Source organism: Taudactylus pleione, unplaced genomic scaffold (assembly GCF_031769625.1).
Source record: "Taudactylus pleione unplaced genomic scaffold, aTauple2 ptg000006l, whole genome shotgun sequence".
In the NCBI taxonomy this organism is placed as follows: domain Eukaryota; kingdom Metazoa; phylum Chordata; class Amphibia; order Anura; family Myobatrachidae; genus Taudactylus; species Taudactylus pleione.
In genome coordinates this window covers 32,463,980-32,482,500 of record NW_028284409.1, presented here as the reverse complement: position 1 = coordinate 32,482,500, position 18,521 = coordinate 32,463,980, and the positions used below count along the sequence as shown (strand labels likewise).

General features: G+C 39.5%; 1 protein-coding gene across 2 annotated transcripts in view; it reads right to left on the bottom strand.

Moving 5' to 3' along the window:
• Positions 1 to 18,521, bottom strand: part of LOC148543176 (KH domain-containing RNA-binding protein qki.L-like) — a 127,578-nt gene that overhangs the window by 2,579 nt on the left and 106,478 nt on the right. For both annotated transcript variants that reach the window (XM_088456935.1, XM_088457005.1), the window contains one exon: positions 3,867 to 4,010. In XM_088456935.1, the coding sequence (XP_088313061.1) occupies positions 3,867 to 4,010 (144 nt within the window). The remainder of the gene's footprint in view (positions 1 to 3,866; positions 4,011 to 18,521) is intronic.

The following is an 18,521-nucleotide window of genomic DNA, read 5'->3' as shown; positions in this document are numbered from 1 at the left end:
CCGGGACTTCACACTTCAGTAGAACAGCCTGTCTAATACAAAACGCTATCATCACACAATCTCAAATTATAACAAAACCATATTTAGAAAGAACCCAGGGATGGATTTAGGGAATAGAGCGCCCCTAGGCACAAAAGTAATTGCCACCCTTCTGTGCCCAATTTGTTTATTTTAACTTTTTGATTAGAAGTCCTCATTTGACAATTGGCAGTTTAATATAATAAAACAAGCCATGAGCTATGAATGTGCATGTCCTACTTGTCGACACTTCTCAAGATGGAGTACAGTACGGTAGAGTGGAAATATTTTGTAGAAACTGGTAAATTTCACACCAACAGTAATAAATCTAGTGTCCAAGTGCCAAAACCCCAAGTGGCGCCCCTAGGCATGTGCCGAATGTGAAATTTACCACTGTATGGACCCCACATCATAAATCCTACATGCAGCCTATAATTTCCAATGTGGTGTTTAGTCATATAATATTGGGTACATAGACCATGTCAGCCAAAATAGGGATCTTTATACTGTATTCTCCAGTTTTAGTGCAAACCCTTTAGCGCACAATGAAATACAACAGAACAATGCAAAATTACACCTAAAATTAAGACATACGAACTATGGAGGCTCTGGATGGAGAATAAAGAAGGGAGAAGTACGGTTGTGTGGGTGCACTACATGCGTTCATTAGGTGGTATCGAAAGTCCATTAAAATCATTGTTGTAGTAAACAGAAAAAAATGACATGTCTGATAGGTTGGGATAATGAAAACGTCATTTAACTTGACAGGGAACATGTCTGATCTGATGTGATTATACTTTAATTAAAAAAAAAATAAACAAGGTGTAATGCGTGTCTACATTATAACAATGCTAGAAAACAAAGGTTCATTAATTAAACCTTTGTTAGAGACCAAAATAGAAGGAAAAAAAACCTACATATACTCTTGATAACACTATGGCAGCTTAACTGTTAATTACATTCCTAATGAATAATGGTATGATCAGCCGCCTCACTTCACGTAATCCAGTAAAGTGATCTGAACAGAGTCTAAAAGTAGCACAGTCCAACAGTGCAGAAAATGCCAGAGTAGAAATTTATGCTTTCCCTCCCACATATATATTTTGTTGGCAGACGCACAATATGCCCAAATGTTTCAGCTGCTACTCTAGCTGCGTCTCTCTTAGACAGAAAATCATATGCTTCAGCTTAGAGTAAACAGCAAGCTGAAAAGCATTCAACTGCTAATCACCCTTCAACATGAGAAGAGGAAGGGACAGAAAAATCAAGATAAGTAAAGCTGTAGATAGATCACGAGGGTGGACTCAAAAGCAGTCGGCGCACACAGCAGGGTGGGTGCAAACATCGCCCACTTTTGCATATTACCATGCAATAACACTGCCATAAAACACTGAATATACTCTTTTTTACATTATAAAATGTTCAGCATTTTTTTTTTTTTTTTAATATTAAGAACATGATAAATTGCATGACTTGCCAGCTTACGTGGATACAAATCACAGATAATTGTAAATATGTAACTATCTACTGTGTAGATTCTATTCTCTGCAATGGCCACAACGGAATGGTTGGGGCAAAGGCACATAGCTAATATTTCCTTGCAATCCATGGTGGTGCTTTAGAAAATGAGATGTGTTTGGCTACTGCAATATACATTGATGTGTGCAGAAACGTATCTCAGTGGTATATAACAAAGTGATTATAAATAGCCATGCATGTCCACACTGGGTGAGCCTGGAGTTAAGCAACTAAAGAGGTTTATTGAATAATACTTTTACTAGGACATAAAACGGTTTCCGTGAATTTAAATCACTGCTTAAAATACAGTGCAATATATGACGGGTGATGTAATTGCCTGAACGGTGTTATTGCTTGATTAAATAACATTCAAGTATGATGATGTATCAATGAAACCTAGCACTATGAATAGTTAACAGAATTTCTATACAGGCATTGAAAATACTATGCTATTATCCTTGATATTTTTGTAGCCTAAATCTCTTCAAAGAATACTCTTTCAGCCTCCAAAGAAGCAGCTCAATCTCGTTGTGTTGATACATTAATCTGTAGGTGTGTGAGCTCTAATTTCACATTTCTACTATCGCTGAAATACCACAGTGTCATGTCTATATTGCTGGGATAGAAAAAGAAATTGCCTTTCTTTCTCACACTCTGAAAAAGAAAAGCTGAAAAGAAAAAACAATTTAGCAGATGTCACCGTCTTAGGCTTATGGACAAAGTATAGCATTAGAAGCTGTGAGATTGAATACATGTCTGAATGAAAATGTGTGTCATTTAAAACGTCTACATACTTTCTCCATAAAAGTAGAAGCAGTTTCATTCTTATTTATTATAACTCTTAAAAAAGTTAACCCTTTCAATGATACAATAATGCTAGACTATTTTACAGAGAAAAATGCAGCAAACAATTGCAATCAGAATTCCAAGACAGGGTCAAAAACTCACCCTACAGAGGACATGATTATCGGGGAGCCCCATGGTTCAGCCAACAACTGGGGCTGTGAGATATTCTAAAAGAGGGTGTGAGTGGGACGACCAATAAAAACCTGCAGTCTGTGTAATGTCACGGCTTCTTATTGTCCAAATCACTTATAGGTCGCCACCCCCCAGTACATTATTTAAAGAGGTGAACTAAAATAATTTGTGTGTCTATTTGGGAGTGCAGCTTAAATGCAGTTTTACATTTCTAAGGACTAATTACACCAAATCAGCAATGTAATCCAGTGGGTTCCAGGTATAAACCCAATGTGATCTTCTATATATGACACATTTAAGAGTCCTCTTAAATGTGTGTATATTTGCATCAAAATACATAAACACATTGCATCAAATAAAGATTTGAGAGTGATAGTCTGTATCATCTTGTTGGCAGCCCAAGTCCCCAGACTTGACTGGAAAGAATCAGTCTTCATTAATTTCAAGGGACAGTACCCTATAATATAAATTGAGACAGTACCCTCTAATATAAATTGGGGCAGTCTGGAGGTATGTACACAAGAGCATGTGTTCTATGTCGCAGCAACTATAGGAAATACAACTTAAACATCAGACAGTGTTATCCCAGATGAATCACATGCATATTCTGTGCTGCTTTCCTTATGCATAATTAAACAAAATTATAAGTAGTTGGTCTAACTGGTAGGGGGAAATAGAAAGTCAACACTCCTAAGGTTCCCAGTTAAATGATAGTGCCAAGTGTACAGTTTTGGAAGACAAAACTTCTTACATACACATTACACAGAATTGCTTGATAGGCCTGCGGCCCATGAGACATTTTACACCACACTGTTGGAAAAAATATCACCTGAAGCTCCTGTTAGCTGATATATAACCACTGAACCTGAACATGCTGCTTCAAAAATGTAGCATTACTTTAACGGCTTGCTTTAGGGCCATTGGAATTTCTACACTATCCTTCACATTGCTGTTTAAAGGGTCTTTAGTTTGCAAAAGGCTGCAGGAATGTACATTCTCCCAACAGACAGAGGCTGCACGGACAAGGATATAGGGACTAACCACACTAAATGACCTACAGCAGTTATCTTTCAAAATCATAACTGTAAAAGGTTATAACAACAATAAAAGGGTCGAAGTAAACAGGGCATTAAAGAACTCAATAATATTCCCAAATAAACACTATTATAGATATTCAGCAAGTAGCACATGGATTTATCCAGAGACAGTGTTGAAATGTTAGAGATTTGACCGTTCATATACATTAAGTAGGCCAGATCTGGATTGCCATTTTAGTGCTAAAAGCCACCGTAATCGCTGCATTTTGCCAGTAGACAATCTATTCTAAAATAGATAGAGCATAATTCACTTACTGCTGGAACCAGTAACTTTTTCACTTCCTCCACTGCTCTTCTCAACTTCATTTCTGCCCTATTCTGAGAATCTTCCACGGTGATCAGAACATGCAGGTCTTCATTCAGGTGTTCCCAGTTTGGTTTTCCTCGATTTTGTTCCTCCTACAAGCAAGGGGAAATATTGTAAATATGATAGCGGATTTAATGGGAATTGCGCATATCTGTGATTTTAAATAATAATCTAAAATATGGAGCATACCCCAAACAAATCTTATACAAATCAGAAAGCTACTCCTTCACACAGGCTGCTAAATAGTTACACTAAGACAAAGCTGGGAATCTTCCAGACTGTGTACAATAAGCCTCATCAAAAAATTACACTGAAATAACTGTAAATATATGTAAAAGAAACATTAAATACAAGACTTTGCACACGGAATTAAAAAAGGTATTTAAAACAGCAGTATTGCCCACTACAGTTGGCATATTTTGTAGAACAGAGCAGCTGTATGTGTATACAACAGGAATGTCTACATTGAGTGCAAACACAAAAAGGTAAATATTAATAATAAAAACAACTCAGACGTTAGATATTACATAATTGCACACTGTAACAATAAGTGCCTCAATGAGCACTTGTTACACAAAGACCTAGGAAAACAGCAGAGCAGATCTTGAAGTGCCATTAAAGTGCTAACAATATAAAAGTGACAATGTAATATGAATAATGTGAAAATACTACATAACGGAAAAAGATAAAATAAAAGTTACACCAATATATATTAAATCCTGTTACAGGTTATCATGTGTCTCTGTTTATTCATCTTCATCTGGATAAACTAGGGCTGCCAAGCAGATAAACTGATAATAATTCAACATATTCTTCTGTTTATTTCAATTATAACAGAAAGAACATATGCTGTATAGGTGAAAGTATACTTTGTAGATTCCACTAGAGAGCCTGTATCAGCTATAACCTTACCAGATGTACAGTAACACAAGCCAGCTTTCAGCTAAACAAGACATGCTTTATTTGATCAGAAATGATTGGGCTGTATGGTTACTATTGATCCATACAGCTTGAATGTTTTTTTTATTACAAATGTCTGTTCATCCCAAGAGAGTCCCAACTCCGACTATTATTTGTATCTCCATATATAAAGTCACATTTCTCCACTGAAACCACATTGTTAACATCCTAGAAAAGACAATACATTCCGAACACTGAACAAATCATAATTATGCAATTTAACTGAACATATTGTAAAAGAATAATGGAAAATATGTATTTTTGGGAAGATGAAGATTATACTAAGTGCCATGTTATTTTTTAATTTAAGTGTCACTAAATAAAAATAAATATAATTCAAATGCCAGAGTGCTGGATCACAATGTGAACAATTTAATCTTCCACAAAAGCATCTGCCAAAAGACATTTGTTGTACAAGTTTACTTACTCAGCTCGTCAACATAACATTTCCAGTACCATCAGAGAATCTCCTGCACGCATTTTATTCATGTAATCGAATTATATATGCAAAATGTATTCAATATTAGACCATGTTAATTGCTTTGAATAGCAGTAAAATACAAGTGACCAGGAATTTAAGGGGGAAAACTCAACCAATTTCAGTACAACAGTGAATTAAGTGCCTGTCTCATGGGCATCAATTTCACAATGCGAAGTCACGTTCTGTAAAGTTCATATTACTTTTGTGCATTTGACCTTCTAATGACTAAAGTCAATGAAAGAAAGACAATCTAGCCAGAACAAAATTACGAATGTAGTTACTACTTTCTTACAAATAAATATGCTCAAGCAGCAGGAAAAAAAAAAAAAAAAGAAAAAGTAAAAAGAAATTTGTAAATGTTGTGGGTTTCCCTCAAAATGCCCCATGAGGCTTGGATAACAACATGAGAATGCCTAATGTCAATTAAATCTCCTGGGATTTGAGAGAAAGCCGCCATCACCACGGCAGGGAGTGGGGCCACGAATCGCACCATCTGCGCCCCCAGACCACCCATTATCACTCTGTCGTGGACTGCCGATGGGCTGGGTGGGAAAGACTTTCCTCCGGTGGCCCCCGAACCTGGAGATTTGCCCTCTTGCGGGGGCGGGGAGTTTGACACAATTTTCGGGAGCCTCCTGGCCACTGTGGGAGAGTCGGCAAATCTGATGTGAACATTTTTTTTTTACTTTTTCAACTAACCAACAAAAATATTGTTTGATGATGCAAGTGGGACTGAACACTTAGAAGTTGCATACTTGAGCTTTTCTCAAATTCCAAAGCTCAAAAGACCCTTCGAACACAACTGGAAGCAGATAATCCGTTTGTTTCATTTGAGAATGTTAGATGGAAAGTTTCAAACAAAAAGCTATGTGCACAGAAGACAATTGCAGGTAAATTCCCAGTATAATTCAATGACAGAGGCAAATACGATTATCACTTGCAGGTAATTCCTTGCACATGAGGGAATATTGTTGAATTATTAACCTAATTAACGTTAGTTAAGAAGGGAGCAGAGCTCTCTAATTGACTGCCAGTGCAATGTGTCCAGCACAGGGGACCATAAATCATGAAGAAGGAAATGTAAAATTGAAAAAGCGGTTTATTCAGAGCTCTTCATGATGTAGTTAATTTAGAATCAACTGTGCACACGGATCTATTCTGTTTAGAATGTTCATCAGCACAGCAAGAATGTATCTACTAGTTAAGAAAAACTCATTTAAAACCTAAATATTTTAGTTTTTTCAGGTTCACGTGTGCTTGCAGGAGTTGCACCATCACTGTAATCTCCGATATTGTGTGTATTACATAAGTGTGTGCAATACACACATACATACAGTATTATATACGTACACATACAGTGCCTTGCAAAAGTATTCACCCCCTTGGCTTTTTAACCTTTCTTGTTACATTACAACCTGTAATGTATTTATTTTTTTAATCTGAATTTTATGTGATGGGTGTGCACGAAATAGTCTAATTTGGTAAAGTGAAATGAGAAAAATATATATAAAAAATAATATTTATAAATAAAATTCTGAAAATTGGCATGTGCATATGTAATCACCCCCTTTGCTATGAAGCCCCTCAAAAGTTCTGGTGCAACAAATTCCCTTCAGAAGTCACATAATTAGTGAAATGAAGTCCACCTGTGTGAAATCTAAGTGTCACATGATCGTTCACTATAAAAACACCTTTTCTGAAAGGCCCCAGAGGCTGGAATACTACTAAGCAAGAGGCATCACACCATGAAGACCAAGGAGCTCTCCAAACAAGTCAGGGACAAAGTTGTTGAGAAGTACAATTCTGGGTTGGGTTATAAAAAAATATCCAAATCTTTGATGATTCCCCCGGAGCACCATCAAATCCATCATCATCAAATGAAAAGAACATGGTACAACAAACCTGCCAAGAGAGGGCCGCCCACCAAAACTTACATACTGGTCAAGGAGTGCATTAATCAGAGAGGCAGCACAGAGACCAAAAGGTAACCCTGAAGGAGCTGCAGAGTTCCACAGCAGAGACTGGTGTAGCATGTGACCACAATAAGCCGTACACTCCATAGAGCTGGGCTTTATGGAAGAGTGGCCAGAGAAAAGCCATTACTTAGTGATAAAAATAAGAAGACACGATTTGAGTTTGCCAAAAGGCATGTGGGCAACTCCCCAAAAGTATAGAGGAAGGTGCTCTGGTCAGACGAGACTAAAATCAAACTTTTCGGCCACCAAGGAAAACGCTATGTCTGGCGCAAACCCAACACATCCCATCAACCCAAGAACACCATCCCCACAGTGAAACATGATGGTGGCAGCATCAGGCTGTGGGGATGTTTTTCAGCAGCAGGGACTGGGAAACTAATTTGATTCGAGGGAAAGCTGGATGGTGCTAAATACAGGGATATTCTTGCGCAAAACCTGTTTCAGTCTCCCTGTGATTTGAGACTGGGACGGAGGTTCACCTTCCAGCAGGACAATGATCTGAGGCACACTCAAGCGATTTAAGGGGAAACATTTAAATGTGTTGGAATGGCCTAGTCAAAGCCCAGATCTCAATCCAATTGAGAATCTGTGGTCAGACTTGAAGAGTGCTGTTCACAAGTGGAAACCATCCAACATGAAGGAGCAGGAGCAGTTTTGCCTTGAGGAATGGGCAAAAATCCCAGGGGCAAGATGTGGGAAGCTCATAAAGACTTATCCAAAGCGACTTGCAGTTGTAATTTCCACAGAAGGTGGCTCGACAAAGTACTGACTTTAGGGGGGTGAATAGGTATGCACGCCAACGTTTTCTGTTATGTTGTCCTAAATGTTGTTTGATTCACAATATAAAAAAACACAACTTCACAGTTGTCGACATGTTCTGTTAATGAAATGATGCACACCTTCAAACAATCCATTTTAATTCCAGGTTGCGAGCCAACAAAACATGAAAAATGCAAAGGGGGGTGAATACTTTTGCAAGGCACTGTATATGCACACATTAAGCATATGTGTGTGTCTGTATATACACACACACCCCTGTAAAATTAGATGGCTGAGCGATGGAGGGTTTAAAGAAAGGATGACCCTCCACGCTCAGCCATAAAAGCTGCAGTCGGAGGTAAAGATAGCAAACAACCAGTAGCACATCACTTTAAAGAAGCTAATCATCAACTACAAGATTTGACTCACAAAATTATTGATCTTATACCCCCATTGCGCAGGGGAGGAGATAGGGTGAAACTATTACTACAAAAGGAATAAAGATGGATCTTTACTCTGAATACTGCATCTCCTGGGGGTCTGAATGAAAAACTATCTTGGAATGTGTACTTATAAAGATTGTCTAATGCACCATTAGACAACCTTTATAAGCACACATTCCAAGATAATTTTTAATTCAGACCCCCAGGAGATGCAGTACACACGTATCGTATCGCTGACAGATAGTTATGCACCCTCCATGGTATGCTGGGTGATCAATATCGATCTTCCAGCACACCATCAACTTAATGACTATAGTGATCCGCGATCACGGGCCCCTATAGTAATTTGCTTGATATTGAGCAAGTTGACCGGCATGCACGGCCGATATCGCTATCGTCCGTACGTGGCCGCACATCGCTGGTAAGTTCTTAGGGACCTTTTAAATGAGTGATTTCAGGGAGACCTGAATCTCTGTCGAGATGCAGATTATCTGAGACTTTATCCGATGATACGGACCATCACAATGAGCCAGGATCCATTGTTGCAGGGACACAGAATGGAACTGGGCATAAGCCACCATGTCGAATGTGGAAACCATGGAGCCCAGCACCTGCATTGCCAAGTGTACTGACACTGTTTGCATGCAGAGAAGACTGCGCACGAGAGTGTAGTGCCACAATATTGTCTTCTGGTAGAAGAATCCTCTGTCCCAGAGAGTCCAGCAACACCCCCAAGAGCACCATCTGCTGAGTTGGAAAGAGACAACTTTTTCCAATTGATTACCCCAGCCGTGTTCTTGTAAGCAGACAATAGTAATCTGCAGATGACATTGCAACATCTCCTGAGATCATCCAAATATGGTACTATCCTGACTCGCTGACGTCTGAGACGAGCCGTCATAACTGCCATTATCTTGGTAAATACCAGAGGGACCATAGCTAGACCGAAGGGTAGAGCCTGGAATTGGTAATGTTGCTGATCTACCGCCAATCTTAGAAAGCCTTGGTGGGACAGTGCAAATGACACATGCAAATATGCATCCTGTATGTCCAGGGATACCACGAAATCTCCAGGCTCCATCGCCAGCATAATCGACCTAGGGTTTCCATACGGAACTTGGGCACCCTGATGAATCTGTTGAGAGATTTCAGATTCAACATAGGGCGATGCGACCAATTTGGTTTTTGAATCAAAAATAAATTTGAATAATAACCCTTTCCCTGTTGCATCACAGGGATGGGGACTATGAGTCCTGACATCAGGAGGGCCCCAATAGACTCCCGGTAGGACGAAGCTCTGACGGGATGCAAAGGCAGGGTTGTACCAACAAACCACTGAGCGGGATTCCTTAGGAAAGTAATGGCATCCGTAGTCGTCGGATGCCAGGCCTGGGCGAACTGTAGAAGTCGGCCTCCAACCCTGATATCTTCCAGGGGGAGGCCCGCCCTATCAGACAGTAGGCTTACAGCCTGGCCTGGAAGCAGGATGTTTAGTTTAGTTTCTTGGGCTGTGGCTTCCTGTGGGAATACTCTGTCTGGAGGAAGACTGTTTAATTGCCCTACCCTGTGGGCGAATGGACAGAGATGACGACTGCCTAAATTTAGAGGTAGTCGTGAATGGCAATTCAGCAGACTTCAGTGTTGCCAAATAAGTCATTATGCGATCCAACTCTGGTCCAAACAGTACCTTCCCCGCAAAAGGCAAGGATTTGAGGGCCTTTTTGGACACGGAATACACCTTCCAGGTAGCCAAAGGGATCTTCGGGCTGCAACTGAGTTTGCCAAGACCCTCGAAGCCAAGATACCAGCGTCAATCACCGCTTCCCCCATATACACAGCTGCTTCTCGCATCTGACTGAGAAGAGACTGCTGTTCTCTGGTTGCATCAGGCATAGTATCTTCCAGAGATTTTGTCCAATCTTCCATAGCTTTGGCTACCCAGGCTACAGCCATAGCTGGTCTGGTAATAGCTCCAGATAATGAAAACATTGATTTCAAATAATTGTCAAGTGTTCTATCTGTAACCTCTTTCAAAGAGTATGCTGCAGTAATGGGTAATGTAGTGCTCCTGATCAATCTTGGAAAATGAGCATCTATCGTCGGGGGAAAGTTCCCATTTGTTACACTCACCAAGTGCAAATGGGTATCGAGAGGTTATATTTCTTGTAGCATGGAAATGCTTACTAGGAGTACCTCAGACATGAGATTCGTCAGTTGCGCCGATGAAGGGATATAATCCTTAGTTACCTTCTGCCGTCTAAAGGCCAGAGTGAAACCTCTTTCTCTATACTGAGGACAGCTCTAACTGCTCTCACCAGAGAGGGGACATCCACGAAGGACTGATGGTCTTCTTCCACTGAGGAAGACCCAGAACTCTGAGTATCAGAGTCTGCAGAGGAAGCGGAGTCAGACTCTTGAGGCAACGACTGACGAGAACCTCTCTTATGCCCCTGCTTTACCACTACAGGTCTATCTGCCTGCTGAGAGGCTATAGATGGCGGCATACACCGACTAGAGTGAGCAGTAGAATTAACCCAACATGAATTCATGGGGGGCATATACATAGAAGGATGCACACGCTGTGAACACCCCATAGCATGAGGTAATACCGCAGCAGGAGCCTGGGACTGCCTAGGCAGTCCCGCTGTATAACAGCTGCGACTGGTCGTGCTGCGCACCAAACAAATAGACAATGCCCATGGCTGAGGACAGGGTATATAGGGAGGAGGACCAGTGCATGCTGGGACCTCCAAAGCTGTAGCTGTTTGGTGCATTGGATCGCTCCAACTACTTACCCCAAGGTAGTTCCTGTGGACCCTGAAGAACAAAAAAATAATATAATACATATATATATATATATATATATATATACACATACACATACATACACACATACATTATATATTATGTTACATACACATAGATGTATACCTATCTCTGTGTAGATTTTAGATACACACATAACCACGCACACTAACACTATGTATATAAAACCTCAGGGTATTTTCCAGATTTAGTTGAAAGCATTATAAGTCACTGGCTTGCACTGAAAACAGGTTTCAAATGATACACTAATTATCTATTTGAGCAGCAGCAGCAATTCTGTAACACTCAGCGTCAGAGCACACTGATTGTCCTAACCCCTGCTGATACACAGTTTTAATTGTGCATTTATAGCCAGGGAAATTAGCAAAGACTTTTGCTCCTACTGTGCTTCTAATAGCAAGAGTTCACACAAAGGAAAGTATGTAGCAAAGAATGCCCAGGAAAGAAAATCAGGACATATGCAGACACATTATTTTGTAGAGAATGGCTACTGTGATGTAATGTATCGACCAACACATGAGGGGAGGAAAGCAACAAAAACCACACATCTCACTGGAACCAATGAACCAGTAAATCATTGGAATTTTATTGTAGGAGGTCCTGGCTACTACATTAAAGAAATAAAAATTTTAAATTTGACACAAAAATGATAGTTTTCATATAATGGGGAGATGTATCAAGCCTTTGAGAGATAAAGTGGAGAAGTTGCAACCAATCAACTGTCATTTTATAGACTGTGCTAGATAAACAATACCTGGGATCTAATTTGTTTACTATAGGCAACGCCTCCACTTTCTTTGATACATCACCCTTAACAGAAAACATTAGTCTACTTTATAAATGGGGCTAACTTCTCTGAAAAAAAAACAAACAAACAAAAAAAAAAAAAACACTCCTTCTGCCTTGTCCTAATTTATATGGGAAGGTGCACTCTAGTCATAACAGATTACCACCGTTCCTTGTAGCTTTACTTGTGAGGCCTAGCGCTCATTTCCCTTTATCTAATTCAATTTGCTGTCTTTTTCTTACAATGACATCAATGATACTGCACTCACAACAAAAAAAAAATAAAAAAATGGGTGTTTAAGAACAAGGAAAGTCATTGGCTGGATCCAGTACCAGTTGATGCTCCAGGTCAAAATATTTAAAAAAAGGACCACTAAACCTGTAACACTAGTTGGTATTATACCATACTACAGGATATCTGGGGAGGTCCAATTGAGGAAGATGCAGATTGTGTGTCGGTGTGCATCATGTAATTTTATTACTATTTACGAAAAGGCAATGCAATTAACAGTGAACAGCATTATCATTGGGGATGCAGGCAGCATCTGAACTGGTGTAGCCAGTGGTGTAGCCAGTTTTTGAAGGGGAGGAGCAAAGGATGAAAAAAATTAGTGCCAAAAGGAGAAATATAAATGGAAAATAAACCATTTCTGTGAATTTCCCTTTCATTGTACAAACATTGTATATACTGTAATGAGGTCAGAGTAATTTTGGAAATCGCTTTGACCTAGTCGCTCCCCATGTACCCCTCCTGGCTTCACCATGAATTACGGGAATGTTGTCTGTGCTTCTTGAGGAACATTCACAAATTAAGGCGTTTCGCTGCAAGTATTATTATACCGTTAAAGACAATGTGAAGACATACTGTATATATGTAAAAGTTTCAGTATTTGAGACATTTTCCTAGACTCTGTCCACAATCCGATTAAAAGAAGCCAACATCCGTTGGAGATGGTTTAAATAAAATACTTTGCATTCAGCTGAAACATAGATGGAAATATAAATCTCAGTGTAACTAATCTAGACCCCATGCCCTACTAGCTCATATTTTGAGGATTTTAGCCTCTATAGCAGGTAGGATAATTATTAAACCAGCTAAAAAGACATCACTTTTAAGTGCAGACTGGTAGTCGATCTGATATATACAAATTGTGTAGGCCCCCCTCGTGCCGCCAAAACACCTCTGACCAGTTAAGGAATTGACTCCCCAAGACCTCTGAAGGTGCCCTGTGGTACCTGGCACCAAGGTATTAGCAGTAGATCCCTTAAGTCCTGTAAGTTGCGAGTTGGGGCTCCATGGCTTGGACTTTTTTTTTTTTCCAGCACATGATGATCGATCGGATTGAGATCTGGGGAATTTGGAGGCCAAGTCAACACTCTGTCCTGTTCCTCAAACCATTCCTGAACAATTTTTGCAGTGTGGCAGGTGCATAACCCTGCTGAAAGACACCACTGCCATCAGGGAATACTACTGTCATGAAAAGATATACTTGGTCTGTAACAATGTTTTGGCAGATGGTACGTGTCAAAGTAACATCCACATGAATGGCAGGACCCAAGGTTGCCCAGCAGAACAATGCCCAGTGCATCACTTCTTCCCATAGTGCATCCTGGTCCCATCTGTTCCCTAGCTCCATGGTCCAGTTTTAATAGTGCCCATTGTAGATATTTTTGGCAGTTGACAGGGGTCAGCATGGGCACTCTGACTGGTTTGCGACTACACAGCAAGCTGCAACGCGCTGTGTGTTCCAACACCTTTCTATCGTAGCTAGCAAAATTTGTGCTACAGTAGCTCTTCTGTGGGATCGGACCAGATGGGCTAGTCTTCAGTCCCAAAGCGCATCAATGAACATTGGGCGCCCATGACCCAGCCTCCGGTTCACTGGTTCTTTGGACAACTTTTGGTAGGTACTAACCACTGCATACTGGGAACAGCCCACAAGCCCTGCCATTTTGGAGAAGTCATCCAGCCAACATAATTTGGCCCTTGTCAAAGTCGCTCAGATACTAATTTATTACCAGTTATTTATATAGCGCACACATTACGCAGCGCTTTACAGAGAATATTTGTCCATTCACATCAGTCCCAGCCCCAGTGGAGCTTACAATCTATATTCCCTACCACATGCTCACATGCACACACACAAGGGTTCATTTTTGTTGGGACCCAATTAACCTACCAGTATATTTTTGGAGTGTGGGAGGAAACCCACACAAGCACAGGGAGCATATACAAACTCCACAAAGTTAGGGCCATAGTGAGAATTGAACCCACAACCTCAGTGCTGTGTGGCAGTAATGCTAACCATTACACCGTCTGTGCTGCCCATGCTTGCCCATTTTTCCTGCTTCCAACACAACAACTTCAAGAACTCACTGTTCACTTGATACCTAATATATCCCACACCTTCACAGTTGCCATTGTAACAAGATAATCAATGTTATTCCCTTTCCTTGTGAATGTTACGGCTGACCAATGTATATATAAATTACAGAAGGCCTGCCCTGACACCTCAATGAACATACTCAACCCAGGACACATGCCGCAATGGATTCCACTACGATGGAGACAGAACAGCGGTACAGACAGAGCAGAGACAAGATAGTTAGATCGAGATAGATATAGAGAAAAAAATGTGTATATCATATATATATACATATACACATATATATATATATATATATATATATATATATATATATACACATACACACACACAGTACCTTGCAAAAGTATTCACCCCCTTGGAATTTTATCTTTTTGTTACATTACAACATGTAATTTATTTATTTTTTTAATCTGAATTTTCTGTGATGGATCTGCACAACATAGTCTAATTTGGTGAAGTGAAATGAGAAAAATATATATAAAAAAACAATCTTTATAAATAAAATTTTGATAATTGGCATGTGCATATGTAATCACCCCCTTTGCTATGAAGCCCCTCAAAAGTTCTGGTGCAACCAATTACCTTCAGAAGTCACATAATTAGTGAAATGAAGTCAACCTGTGTGAAATCTGAGTGTCACATGATCTGTCAGTATAAAACACACCTTTTACGAAAGGCCCCAGAGGCTGCAACACCACTAAGCAAGCGGCATCACACCATGAAAACCAAGGAGCTCTCCAAACAAGTCAGGGACAAAGTTGTTGAGAAGTACAATTTTGGGTTATAAAAAAAATATCAAAATCTTTGATGATCCCCAGAGCACCATCAAATCCATCATCATCAAATGGAAAGAACATGGTACCACAACAAACCTGCCAAGAGAGGGTCACCCACCAAAACTCACAGACCAGGCAAGGAAGGCATTAATCAGAGAGGCATCACAGAGACCAAAAGGTAACGCTGAAGGAGCTGCAGAGTTCCACAGCAGAAACTTGTGTATCTGTGCATGTGCCCACAATAAGCCGTACATGCCATTGAGCTGGGCTTTACGGAAGAGTGGCCAGAGAAAAGCCATTACTTAGTGATAAAAATAAGACGCCTTTTGGCAAACTCAAATTATGTCATGTGGGCGACTCCCCAAATGTATGGAGGAAGGTGCTCTGGTCAGATGAGACTAAAATTAAACTTTTTGGCCACCAAGAAAAACGCTATGTCTGGTGCAAACCCAACGCATCCCATCACCCCAAGAACACCAGCATGGTGGCAGCATCAGGCTGTGGGGATGTTTTTCAACAGCAGGGACTGGGAAACTGATTCGAGTCGAGGAAATGATGGATGGTGCTAAATACAGGGATATTCTTGAGCAAGACCTGTTTCAGTCTGCCTGTGATTTGAGACTGGGACGGAGGTTCACCTTTCAGCAGGACAATGACCTGAAGCATACTGCTAAAGCAACACTCGAGTGGTTTAAGGAGAAACATTTAAATGTGTTGGAATGGCCTAGTCAAAGCCCAGATCTCAATCCAATTGAGAATCTGTGGTCAGATTTGAAGACTGCTGTTCACAAGCGGAAACCATCCAACACGAAGGAGCTGGAGCAGTTTTGCCTTTAGGAATGGGTAAAAATCCCAGGGGCAAGATGTGGCAAGCTTATAGAGACTTATCCAAAGCGACTTGCAGCTGTAACTGCCGCAAAAAGGTGGCTCGACAAAGTACTGACTTTAGGGGGGTGAATAGTTATGCACGCTGAAGTTTTCTGTTATGTTGTCCTAAATGTTGTTTGATTCACAATATAAAAAAATATAAACACACAACTTCACAGTTGTAGGCATGTTCCGTGAATGAAATGATGCACACCTTCAAGCAATCTATTGTAATTCCAGGGTGTGAGGCAACAAAACATGATAGGCACTGTGTATTATAATATATATATATATATATATATATATATATATATATACACATATACATACATACATACACACATATATATATATATATATATATATATATATACACACACCTTGAGTGACAAGTGTGCGAGCCACATAATTACATTTATATAATCATATACCACGTCTTGCTTTGCTATCTATTAGCATCTATTTGCTGTCAATTAATTATTATAGCCTGGCTCAAAATCATATTTGTCAGCTTTTTGCTATTCCACTCAGTCAAATCGGAAACGGTGGAGGTCCAGTGTGGTTGGTATAATAACAGGATTCACATCATCACTGCCCCTTCACCTAATGTCAGAAATCGCAGCCTCAAGCAGCAGAAGGTGAGGCTTCATGAAGCAATTCGCGGTCCGATACTGTATGGATGGCACTACAATACAAATTAACTTTGATACAGTATATAAAATATACATAAATAGAATGTTTGCTCTTTACCTCTTATGTTAAAGTGCCATTTAAATAAAGTACTAATAATAGGTTTTGAAAAATTTTCAGTGTGGAATGAAATGTCAAGCCTACATGTGTTTTGAGAAGAGACACTGACTATTACTATTACAAAGAACAGCCGAAACAGCTTAACAAACGGTGGATTATTAAAGATGGCTGCTCCTCTCACCAGACCTCCGTGGGTGGTCACCCACTGATCAGATTTCTACTACGAAATGCTTTGTCTGTACCTAGCATGGATGTCATATGCGGATGAGCCTGCATTTTGATTAGTGGGACTATGGAGTGAATATAGAGACCGCTGGAGGTGAGCAAATTCAACACCTTCCACGGTACATACCACTGATCCTAGATCAGTGTTGGCTAACCTTGACACTCCAGCTGTTATGGAACTACATAACCCAGCATGCACTGCTACAGTTTTGCTATTAGGGCATGTTAAAACTGTGGCAGGGCATGCTGGGATAAATAGTTCCACAACAGCTGGAGTGTCAAGGTTAGCCAACACTGTCCTAGATTATCCAATAGTTTTACCTATATATTTCATCCTGGAGGATTGGAACTGCCTTTGTTACCAAGTACCAGATTAATTCTATATACCACTCTGATTACATTATTGTTATGCAAAATTGGTGCAATTCATATTATCAGTTCCTTAGAACCCTGCAATTTAAAAAAGTAATTTTATTGAAACACTGTTATTTTGTATGTGAATCTACAGTTTATAAATTAGCTCTATTTAAACACCTCTAACATAAAAGATAAACTGATGTTATTGTACTTTTATTCAATATTAATAACAAATATTTCACAATGTTTATTCACATTTTAAGATTTGTCACATATATTTCATGGTTTTCTTTTCAAAGTTAAATTAGTATTGCAGCGCAATCCATACTATTTTCCCTTTTTCCTATAGGTTTGAGAATTAGGCATTTATTTCTCTTTTGAGTTGGCTGTTTATTTATTTTCCGCAAGAATATACAAAGACATTTTTTAAAAATCATACAATGTGATTTTCCAGAATTTTTTGTTCTAAATCTGTCTCTCACAGTTAAAGTGTACCTATGATGGAACTTACAGACCTCTCATCTTTTAAAGTGCAACAACTGGTGTGGATATAGAGATATATATATATAGATATATATATATATAGATATATATATACATATACACACACATATACATACACACACACACGCATTAAAAAAAATGGTCATTGATCAAATAAATTCTACCAATTCAATTTTTCAGTAAGCATAGAAACTATTTTAAATATTACAGTGTAGGCTCAAAATGCTGTAACACCGGAAAAAAAGGGCCCCAAAGCTGCCTTAGTGCTCAACATGAGCCACCACCATAAGTTTAAAGAAGGTAAATAGCACAACCTGAGCCATTTTTCATTAGTATTCTCCATATGTTACACTGTATGCCACAGAGACAGATTGATGCTTTCTTTAAATGTTATCCATTTTATTTTAATCTTTATAGTGTACAGCCCTGACCTGAGGATTCATCTGCATCTGTCAAAACTGTTGTCATCACTCAGGGATACAAGACTAAAATAAAAAAAGGCA